Source organism: Marmota flaviventris, chromosome 12 (assembly GCF_047511675.1).
Source record: "Marmota flaviventris isolate mMarFla1 chromosome 12, mMarFla1.hap1, whole genome shotgun sequence".
Taxonomy (NCBI): Eukaryota; Metazoa; Chordata; class Mammalia; order Rodentia; family Sciuridae; genus Marmota; species Marmota flaviventris.
The window spans coordinates 82,965,569-82,978,004 of record NC_092509.1 but is presented as its reverse complement, the minus strand read 5'-3'; the positions used below and the strand labels follow the sequence as shown (position 1 = coordinate 82,978,004).

At 37.5% G+C, this 12,436-nt stretch overlaps 1 protein-coding gene across 1 annotated transcript in view; it reads right to left on the bottom strand.

The window, feature by feature from the left end:
• Positions 1-11,789, bottom strand: part of Dennd1b (DENN domain containing 1B) — a 245,765-nt gene extending 233,976 nt beyond the window's left edge. The window contains exons 1-2 of the mRNA XM_027945669.2: positions 11,623-11,789; positions 9,358-9,422 (exon numbers count right to left, since the gene is read on the bottom strand). Coding sequence (XP_027801470.2) covers positions 9,358-9,422; positions 11,623-11,639 — 82 coding nt within the window. The 5' untranslated portion in view covers positions 11,640-11,789. The remainder of the gene's footprint in view (positions 1-9,357; positions 9,423-11,622) is intronic.
• Between the last annotated feature and the right edge of the window lie 647 nt (positions 11,790-12,436).

The window sequence follows — 12,436 nt, the reverse complement described above, 5'->3', positions numbered from 1 at the left end:
ATTTCATTAAATAAGAATCTTAAACCAAAAAATCTTAATGAAATTCACTGAACAAATATTCTCATTAAATATACTTACATAATGATTAAAACCTTCAATCAAAAATTACAGAGTATCAACACAGAGGAAATAAAGAAGGTAAAATCTAACCAGGATTTTACAGTTAAAGCTACATTTCATCCTTAGTTTAGAGATCTTTCCATTAGAACAAACTACACCTTCTAAATTAATTTGAATTTACAAGGCCTTCTTTAAAATCAAAATGTTCCCGGGCTGGGGTTGTGGCTCAAAGAGCGCTCGCCTAGCACATGTGAGGCACTGGGTTCAAACCTCAGCACCACATATATAAATAAATAGATAGATATATAAATAAATAAATAAAATTAAAATGTTCCCTTGAGAGCTTTCTATCAGTTGTTTCACTTCACTGTGAGTTACTTTGATCAGATAAATACTAATACCCACCCACTTAAAGAAATTGTTATTTGAAGAGCTGAGAGATCATCTTATAACAAGTGTGCTTGGGGTGCAACAAGACTTTATGCAGCCACAGGGTAGCAGATGACAACAGAACCTACAGGGTAAGAGGGGTGCAGAAGCTGCAAAAGTCACAGAAGCAATAGGTACTTCAAGTTCCAAGGGAACTTCAAGTTCAATCATTCTACTTTCTTTTATAGAGTGTCCTAAGTGTTACTGCCATAACCCCTTAAATACAAACCTCTATAAGTCAACTGAGGAACACTCTTAGTACCCCATATACCAATGATTAACCTATCACACAAATGTGAACCATCACTTTCTATAGATAAAATTAAATTAGTATCTGAAGTAAATCAATTTACCTTTATACAAACTAAGAATCTAACAACCCAAAATAAATATTACAATTGTGAAATCATTTAACCTAACAATATAGGAATACCTGGATCTCAGGAGTTTCTCAAAAGTATCTTTAACCCTTTTTTGTTTGAAACATTCAAAAATTTGAAACATTCAAACAAACAAAAACTCTTCCAGCTTCAGGTGATGTCTCTCTATCATAAACTAAGAATCAAAAGTGGGAATCACTTTTGAATGTTAAATGTTAAAACTCATTTCCTTGGACCTCCCATGTTCTTGGATAGGCAGAATTAATACTGTAAAATGGCCATACTACCAAAGTACTATACAGATTTGATGTAATTCCCATTAAAATTCTAATGATGTTCTTCATAGAAATAGAAAAGGCAGTCATGAAATTCATTTGGAAAAATAAGATGCCTAGAATAAACAAAGCAAATCCTTAGCAAGAAAGGTAAAGCAGGAAGCATCACAATAATAGACCTTAAAATTATACTACAGAGTTATAGTAATAAAAATGGCATGGTATTGGCACAAAGATATAATTGAAGACTAATGGAACAGAATAGAAGACAGAAAGACATGCCCATATAATTTGCCTCATATTAAACAAAGGCACCATAAACATACATTGGAGGAAAGATAGCCTCTTCAACAAATAGGGCTGGCAAAACTAAAAAACCACATGTAGTAAATTGAAATTGAACCCCCATATCTCACCCTGCACAAAATTTAACTCACAGTGGATAAAGGACCTTGGCATTAGACCAGAGACCCTGCATATACTAGAAGAAAACATAGGCCCAACTCTCCATCATATTGACTCAGGAATAGACTTCCTCAATAAGACCTCTAAAGCACAAGAAATAAAATCAAGAATCATAAGTGGGATGATATCAAACTAAAAAGCTTCTTTGTAGCAATGGAAACAATCAAGAACATGAAGAGAGAGCCTACAGAATGGGAGAAAATCTTTACCATCTCCACCTCAGATATAGCATTAATCTCCAGGATATATAAAAAACTTAACAACAAAAAGACAACTAACCCAATCAATAAATGGGCAAAGAAACTGAACAGGCACTTCACAGAAGAAAAAATACAAAAGGTCAAAAAAAATATGAAAATATGTTCAACATCTCTAGCAATTAGAAAAATGCAAACTAAAACTACATTGAGATTCCATCTCACTCCAGTCAGAATGGCAATTATCAAGAATACAAGTAACAATAAATGTTGGTGAGGATGTGGGAAAAAGGTTCACTCATACATTCCTGGTGGAACTGCAAATTGGTGCAGTCACTCTGGAAAGCAGTATGAAGATTCCGTAGAAAACTTGGAATGGAACCACCATTTGACCCAGTTATCCCACTCCTCGGCTTATACCCAAAGGACTTAAAATAAGAATACTACAGTGACACAGCCACATCAGTGTTTATAGCCTCTCAATTCACAATAGCCAAGCAATGGAACCAACCTACGTGCCCTTCACTAGATGAATGAATAAAGAAAATGTGGTACATATATACAATGGAATATTGCTCAGCCATTAAAAAAAAGAATGAAATTATGGCATTTGTAGGTAAATGGATGGAAATGGAGAATATCATGCTAAGCAAAATATGCCAAATCCCAAAATCCAAAGGCCAAATGTTTTATCTGATAAGCAGATGCTAATCCATAATAGGGGCAAGAGGGTAGGGAAGAATGAAGGAACTTTGGATTGTACAGAGGGGAAGGAAGTGGGCAGGAAGGGCGGTAGAAATGAGATGGACATTATTACCCTATATACATGGATGACTACACTACCAGTGAGACTACACCATGTACAGTCAGAGGAATGACACATTATGTATGATGTGTCAAAATGCATTCTACTGTCATGTGTAACTATTAGTACAATTTAAAAATAAAATTAAAAAAAGAAAATGTAGTACATATACACAATAGAGTATTACTCAGCTATAAAGAAGAATGAAATTATGGCATTTGCTGGTAAATGGATGGAACTGGAAAATATCATGCTAAGTAAAATAAGCCAGTCCCAAAAACAAAAGGTCGAATGTTCTCTCCCATAACAAGGGAGAATGAGGAAGGGAAGTACAGAAGTTCATTGATTAGACAAAGAGAAATAAAGGGAAGGGAATGGGGGTGGGAATAGGAAAGACAATGAAAAGAATCGGACAAAACTTTTCTAAGCTCATATATGAATACACAACAAGTATAACTCCACATCATGTTCAATCACAAGAATGGGATCAAAATTGTAATGGGTTGCACCCAAAAGAATTATTCTTCTGGAATTGATTAAAAATAATAGGGATTAAGTGTGATATTTTCATTGTTATCTAAAACAACTTCAACACCTACTCAAAGCACCCCAAAATACCTACTTAAAGCACCCCAGAATGCCTATTTCACATATATACACACACATATACATACATATATATATATATATATATATACATGCATATATAGATATGTATTTATATACACATACATACACATGTACATATATATATACATATATATGTGTATGTGTGTGTGTATGTGTCCTAAAATGCATATTTTAAAAGGTAAATTACTATCCTATAATGTGCAAGTCAAAAGTAAATACAGGAAGGGGGAAAAAGAAGGATATTATTTGAACATAAGAAAAATATTGGGCTGGGGATGTGGCTCAAGCGGTAGCGCACTCGCCTGGCATGCGTGTGGCCCGGGTTCGATCCTCAGCACCACATACAAACAAAGATGTTGTATCTGCCGAAAACTAAAAAATAAATATTAAAAAAAATTCTCTCTCTCTCTCTCTCTCTCTCTCTCTCTCTCTCTCTCTCTCTCTTTAAAAAAAAAAAAAAAGTATGTCAGGAACACATTATCCTGAAAGTCAAGAAAAGAAAGCTCCAAGAAGAAACCTGAATAAACTTGTTACACCGTGGCAACACAGTAGTGGCCAGACAGCAGTGGGCAAGCACACCATTGAAGAACACTACATCAGAGGCCTGCAGCCTTTCACCTATAACAGTTGGAATCATTAACACACAAAGCCAAGGAGTCACTTTGATTAAAGCAGCAAAGGCAGAGAACATGTGAAACACAGAAGTGCCTGATGAGATAAGTTATAATCAATTATCAAGATAAAAACTTGGTAACATGCCTATCAAAGTAATAATGAACAAAAATTGAAAAGTGAAATCTGATTTGCTTTTTATATTTGAAGACAGCTATAAAAATACAGACAAGCTTAACTATTTTCTGCATGCAACAAAAATGGCATATTCCAATGATCTGCTTCTAAAAGAATCACATTAACTTGCATTAACTCAGTTCCTGCTGGGTGAGTATGAAAAAATAAAACAATTTTATTTTATTCAAAAAACTAGGATATAAAGTTGTACTTCCAGTATGGGTTATCTATCTAATTTATCTTAGTACATCTAGATTAAGAATGACACAAAAAGAGTATCTTAATGAACACAAAGCTAGAGCAAAAATAATTATCGTGGTAACCACATTTTACTTACAGATATTTTCCAAGTTGGACAATAACAGAATCTCCTATACCATTTTACTGTATGTATAATTCACCAAGATTTTGTTTTCTAAATGCCAGGGTTGTTGGACTTAGGTATATGTTAATGTCCCTGATACTGTCATGCCAGCATACATCTAAGATCACATCTACAAACAGCTTCCATGAACTAATTTAATTAATTTAATCAGCATTTCAATAATTCAATGGCCATAAATAAACTAGGTCCAAGTTTTTTTCATTGTGTAAATATTCACTAAACATGTCTGATAACTGCAATAAGTTTTTTCTTAAGGATACAAATTAATATGTATATGTTAATATGGTCTATGAAGAGCTTATTTCAAGCAGGTAAATAGACATTTAGTCATATTATCTGTATGACCATATTTGCCTATATTAGACATTTCTATAAGAACACAATAAGTGCTAAAATATATGCAGAATTGAAAGGCTCTGAATTCTAGTATGAATGGTATCAGTAGGAGAAAACATTATTAAATCTCAAAGTGGGCTTAGAAATGCCTTTTTGTGCAGGCCACAAAAAATACTAAGTTAGGATTCTTTGACTTAATGGTCTGATTTAAGAAGAGTAAAAGGTCATTAAACTGCTAACATAAACCAGAGATTTTTAAAAAATGGATAATTTGATACCAGATTGAATAAGCTGATCAAAGTGGAAAATCTGTTTATAAAAAGAGATTTATTCCTAAGGAAAATTATTCTAGGTAAAGAGGAAAGAAAGAAGAAAAAGATTTGCTATATATGTGCTTAAAAGTACTAACAAATAAAATTCTAAAAAAAATTAAAGGACTAGGAGGTTAGTCTGCTGAGTTAAGGGTCTATAACCACATGAAAAAAACCTGGTAGTAGTTTAGGTGGAATTATATTGGCTTCATTAATTTTAAAACACTATATTACTGTTTCAAAAAAAATTACCTGCATCACATATAGCACATACTCTAATATTTCCTCCAATGATAAAACAGCCTATACTGAGATTGCATAAGGTTATTATGCAATACAACAGTGATTAAAGTACAGACTCTGCAACTAGTACTTCGGACAAGTTTCTTGATTTCCTTGTGCTTCAGTTTCTTCATCTGTGAAATAGAGATAAATATTTCTGGTCCCCCATGACTTGTGAAGCTTAAATAGACAATGTGTTTTTTAAAAAATCAGGACTGTGCCATCAGAAGAAGGACTTCACCATTGTTTGCTGCTTCTGTTGCTTGCAGTAAACTATCAGCAGAATAAAAAAAGAGAAAACTACAGTCTCAAAGTCACTGCATAAAAGAAAAACCTTTAGAGGAGGCATGTCCTGTCTCTACTGAGGAAGGGTTACTTTTCATTTCCCTGAAATCTTAAATTACTATAGGAAAAATGGAGGCAGAATAACAACAATAATTTCTGTTATTAGAACTGAACAAAGGCCATCACTGCTGGCTGTACTTCCCTGTCTGATGGGAAATAGAGAAGAAAAAAGAGAAGAGGGAGGAGGGCAACTAGCTTGGAGATCTACCAGGATGATCTAAATTTCGGCACTTCACTCTGGAGAGTTACAAGTTACTAAGGTTATCTTGCGGGAAATGGCCATTAAAAGATGCCACAAGCAGTCCACCAATACCACCAGAAGCAATTCTACTAACACACAGGAAGCATGATAGGAAACACTAGCAACCCCTCTCATGGTGATTTTTAAATTTGTGGGGCACTCCATATGAAGCTAAGTTACTCTTCAGTGTTCTAAAATTTGTTGTGGCTGCGCATGGTGGCTCACACCTGTAATCCCAGTGACTCAGGAGGCTGAGGTAGGAGGATAACAAGTTAAAAGCCAACCTCAGCAACTTAGTAAGGCCCTACATGATTTAGAGAGACCCTGTCCCAAAAAATTTAAAAAAAAAAAAAAAGGGCTGGGATGTGGCTCGGTAGTAAAGCACCCAGATCCAATCCCTGGTACTAATTAATTAATTAATTTTTAAAATGTGTTGTGCTCAGAACAATCAATGTAATGCCTCTGAAGCAAATCCAAATAGCAACAGACCATGTCAAGAACACTATTTTACCACAGTTGGCTATGTCAAGTTATGTTTGAACGACTCATACTGTTTCAAACTACTAACTAAAACTTAATAATAACTATCTCTAAAGATACTTATAACCTAAGTTACTCAGGAAAAATGAGAGAAATTAAAACTTCCCTATTTAAATAATGAATAAGAGAAGCATACCAAATACCTTAACACAAAGAGTAAAGAGCATTTCAATCTTTCGATAATCAAGTCTACCCTGAACCTATTTTCTATTTGATCAAGTAGTCATCAAAAAAAAGCAATGTTCTGAGAAACCTTTTACCAAGAATATTTTAATTGGTTTCCCAACACCTTCTCCTTGCCAACTATTGAGTAAATAAATCATGGTTGTCTTGCCACAGCCCTCCACCTGCTCTGCCAATGGTACACTGGAAATGGTGATGCCCAAGATAACTCAGGCCACTGAGATCCAACAAGAGGTTTTCTGGGGTATTTTAGGAAAGAAACTTTTGAATCTAAAGAGAGAGCCATAAAAAGCCATATATAAAAGCCATAAAAATCCCTACAGACATAAACAGGAGAGGAGACTTCCAACATCTACTGATGGTCATCTTATAGTCACAAGAATCTAAGCCTTCTGTGGGTGGAAGAGCTGGGAAGTGGAAAGAACCTGGATCACTCACGACCTATTGGGTTTCCTCTTGGGTTTCCTCTTTATATGAACTCTGAAGTTTCTTTAGTATTCAAACCAGTTTTATATTGGTAGCCCAAAGCATCCAAATTTACACATTTTGTTTTCCACTTCAACTACCATGTAAAAATTTCACCCATGCTTGTCTACATGTTAGAAAAAAAAAAAAAAAGTACTCCACTTCAAATAAGTTAGTATACATTTCAGAGTCATATTAAAAAGAGCTTATGGACAGTGAAATAGTCCAATAATTTAAAAAATAATTTCAATACATTTTCCCTTCTCATTTATCAATAAAGGAAAAATTTGAAAAATTATTATAAAACATCAAACTTTCAATTTGACATAAAATTTATCTTTTAGAGCCCTCTTAGTTAGAGATATCATTACATTTTAGGGCACAAAAGTGATAACTTTTTAGACCCTAAGATATTCATTTTGTTCATACTATTTAGATCAAAATCAAAAAAGAAAGACTAATGCTCTTTACAATTAGTTTAGCTTTTAAAAAAAAAATCTTCAGAATTTTTTGCTCCAAACAGCCATATAAAATGCATTAACTATAACCTACAGAAAAACCAAATTGTTTACTTTATCCATTATAATATTTCAATTTCACCAAATTGGGTAGACTATTCAAATACAAATGAAGGTATTTTTAAGAAGCAGTGATTTAGATAATAACAACAGAAAAAAAAAAAAAGAAGAAGAAGAAGGCAATTTAAAAAGGTTGGAAGTACAAGATACATATTGGAATAACTAGCTCATGCTAAGTGACAAAGGGCAAAGTGAAGAAGGAGGGAGCAAATCACTCAAAATCTTTATAGCAGGTCACAATCTCTGTGACACATGAATAGATCAGTTGTTATATAAGGCAGATTCATCCTTTCATCAAGACCACTTTATAAGTTTTAAATCATGCATTCAAAACACAGACATTCCATGTTTTCCAAATGAATTTAGGCTATTTTACAAACACTTCAGGTAAGCATTACTTCATACACTGGGGTAATAGTATGGTAGGTATTTGCAAGATTAACTAATACCATAAATACAGTATAAATTTAAATCAGAGCTTAAAAAATTATTTATCTATTCCACATAACATGTCTATTCTGTAAAGAGGATTTGGTTGGGCCTGAAAGAATACAAACGGACAAACTACAATATATAGGATAAAAAAAGATTACCTTTTTAATCCAAAAAAGGCTCTTTGCAACCTTAGAATCACTCCTTACCAGTAGACACACCTGATCACAGCTATAATTCAAACAGGCCAGAAGATCAGCAGGCAGAGCTGGTAGAGCCAGGAATGTGGTGACTTACTACCTAAAATTAGCCATGCCCATTTCACCACAATTGGGTTGGGCTCCTCTATTTTAAGGTGTGCAGTTCCAAATTACTTAAAAGTATGTAATTGCTGGCTAGTCTCTAGAACTAAGAATGTCAGCAGACTTTACACCAAGGCTTTAGATGGCCAACTAGTCTCCACAAAACCCCACAGAATGCTAGCTATCTAGGGTCTAAGAACACAGCAAATAAAGTTAAATGTTGAATATATCCATGAAGATGTACCATGTATGGACTAGAAAGAACTAAATGAGAAAAGATACTTCTTATCCTTTTCTGCTTCTCCTTCCCCCACAAACACATACATTATAACAAAAGTTGTAGAAAAACTGACAAAAGTCATAGTACTAAAATATCCTGTCTTTTCAGGAAACTGTACAGACTGTTAGCTGAAACCCTTCCAAATAATGTTACATTGTTGTTACCTCCCTCTGAAAATGTTATGTTACTGGAGTAAATCAATAGTAGGGGCTACTCAGTCTGTATTTCACATTCTAGAAACATTACCAGGAAACTGGTGAAGGTCCCATAAGTATTAGCAAGAGAATATGCACTAAACATTTTAAAAATGGAGCTAAATTTTCAAACAAATGAAAGAAAATGAAAAGACATACTCTTTCACCATTATGAAAAATGATTTTTATCAACAAATGATAAAAATACATTGTAAGTTATACAGGCTTAACAACATGCTTGAAATTCAAGCTGTACGATAAAACTCCTGATTTCTCCAAACCCACCATAAAGACCTAGTATCTATTTTATTACTAGCAACTTGAGACATTTGATGCAGAATCCACGTGTAGTATTATTTACTTTCCTGATACTATCATGCTCCAGCAGTCCATGATGTTAACCCTTGTTTTGACAAATGCAATCAAATATTTTAAGAATTAGAACACACATACCTTCATTTTCTGAGGCATGGCATTTCACCTTCAATACCAAGTCAAAGGTTCTTTCTGGATTTTCCCTAAAAGAAAAAGAACTTTGTTATATTTATTTCCTAATACAAACAAACATCTGTATAAAGCTGTGTGTGTGTGTGTGTGTGTGTGTGTGTGTGTGTGTGTGTGTGTTGCTTTTTATCTTTTTAGGGGATAGGGATGAAGTGCTGTGGCTCAAATCCAGGGCCTTATGCATGCTATGCAAGCACTTACCACTGAGCTATACCCACATCCCCTATATTTTCTTAATTCTAAAACTAATCTTGTTCTTGTCTCAATATACTTTTTGTAAGTACATAACTATAACTAGCACAGCAAAAATAACACTATCAGTTAGCAAATTAAGAGAGACTTGAGGCAAAGAGTTTAACCTCAAAGACTGTTTTCTTACCTATAGTCTTGTCCACATCACAGAATTGTGAGAACTATAAATCAGATAATATATGTGCAAGTACCTTATAAAGGTATACTGCTGTATAAATGCAAAGCATTGCTTTAATCCTACTGAATCAAAATTGGAAAGCCACTGCATTCCTAAGTGCCTTTAAACCCTGCCACACCTTAACATAGGTTATCAGGCCTTTTTCAAAGGACTTGCAATGACTACCTGGTTCCACTTGCCATTGTCATGTAATATTTATAATGCTATATAAATGTGGTACTTTGCATATGCTCTTCTTGAGATGTACTTACTGTACTTAAACATGTTTATGGTAGCAAACTATTCACACACTCCAAGGCTAACAAAAAAGATCTTTGGGGAAAATGAATATCTACCTCCACATTAGATTTTTCCCTACAGGAACAGTAAGGTTGCTTTGATTCATTCAGAATTTACTGACATTTTTACTAACTTCTCACACATTTAGCCTATTGGTTAAATTTCAAAAACAGTGAAGTGAAATTTATTAAGCCACTTTTCTCTCCCAAAACACTGGTTTTAATCTCTCTTTCCATCACAATCACAAGATTGTGACACCACAATGCCAAAATGCTAATACCCATAATTCAGGTACCCCTGCCAAGACCTTAGTGTCTTTGTACATTTGCAATTTTTAATATGTATTTCCTTCAAGAAATTAATGCCAGCTCTCACTTTTAAATAAATGTTCATTTAAAAAATCTTTACATGTATCTAGATTCATGGGAAGTGACAAACTCTATAAATCAATTTGCAAATATACATTTTCTTGGCTTTCCCACTATTAGCTTGTTTCAATGAAAATAATGCACACTCAGGTAATTTCCTTCTTATAATAGGTCAAAAAGTATCCTCCTTTTTTTACTCACCCTACTCACTTTGGTGTCAAACACTGAAGAAAATAATTTTAAATTACATAGTTTCCCTATTTTTCTAGTATTATTTAGAATCTCTCTTAGGTATAAAAGTTAAATATTGATTCAGTTACACTCTGTGACATTTAAAAGGCCTTCTGCAATTATACAAATATATGTGATATTTATTATTGTAATTTGAGGGAAGAGTTTGAAGGGAGGGAAGTAAAAGGCGGAATGCTTTCCAAAGTTAGTTTCAGGAGAAAAATAAAGAACTCATGCCTCTAAGATACCTAAAAGAAAAATCACCATCGTTATTCAAATTGCTTTTTACTTAATCTGCTGAAGTAAGACAGCCACTGATGAATACTTTGACACAGGCATACCCTTTGCCAGCACCACACACCACACAATGCCTCCAATAAACAAGCCTCAGGGACCCGTTTAATTTTCTAAGAAACAGCAAAAGGAAACATCCAAGTCAGAACTGAAAAAAAAAAAAAAAAACAGCTTACAAAAACGGTTATCTTAATGCTAGGAGAGCACTTTAAATAATAACCGCTTAACCTCAACGCTGCTCCCTCCCGGCCACCTCGCACCACCCAGACGCGTCGAGTCTGACACCCGGGGGAGGAGGAGAAGCCCACGACGGGGGGTGTCGGCGCGGCCGGGCCGTCTGGCCACCCCGGGGTGCTGGCGTCGGCGCGGCCCCGGCGGCCGGGGGGCAGCCGCGGACCCCGCCCGACGCGACGCGGGCCGGCAGGCTTTGCGGCCTAGAGCCGTCCCGCCCGCGGCGGGGTCTCGGGGCCCGGCCGCGCCCCCGCCTGCGCCGCCCCCTCCGACCCCGCGGGAGCCGGCCGGGCGGGGCTGAGGCAGCCGCGCGGGCCAGGATTCGAGCCGGGAGGGGCCGCCGAGGGACGCCCACCCCGCGCGCCCCGGGTCCCCACTCACTTGGTCCTGCACTCCATGGTTACATGTCGCTGCGGGGCTGTCCGTCCCGACCCGCGGCCGGCCTGGAAGCCAGCTGCCCTCCACTCGAGGGTCGCGCCGCTCCCGCCTCCGCCGACCGCCCCACCGCCAAGGAGGCTACTCACAGCGGCGGTGGCGGCGGGCCCATGTCGCGGCGCCCCGGAGCTACCCCGCCTCCCACCCCACCCCTAGAGCCTTTCTGTGACAGCAGCAGCGGCGTGGCCGCCGCCCCCGTCTCCGCAGGCCGCCGCCCCCGCCGCCACCAAAGCAGGGGCCTCTTAGTTCCTGCGACCGAGGCCGCCCACAGCGACTCCTGCACCTTCTACCAACCAGGAAGTCGCCGGGAGGGGGGGAAGGGGCGCACGGGGACGCGCCCGGCAGCTTCACCTGGGCCGCGCGGCCCCAGGGCGGGAGCCTGCAGAGGACGCCTGAGCCGGGATCCCGGCGCCCCAGGCGGCCAGCGGGGAGAGAGGGGGTGCAGGCGCCTGCTCACATACCGTTTTGCAACCGAGCCAGAATGCAAGGTGCCTCCTGTGTCCTCAGCACTGGACCAACCGCCTTCCTTTCTGGGTCCAGTCCAGCTCCGAGTGTCCAGATTATAGCCTCCCTACCAGTGAAGTACCTGAAAAGGTTCCTCGACTTGTGTAGCATTTACAACATCAAGTGCACACGGAATTGGGTTCCCTTGGTTTCAGACTGTAAATTCAGAGCTCAAGTTGATGCTCCTGGCTTTTGCTTCACTCCAGCTGTGGCCTGGTTACTTACTGCTCTGGGAAATCCAGAGCTGCCCCCTCCT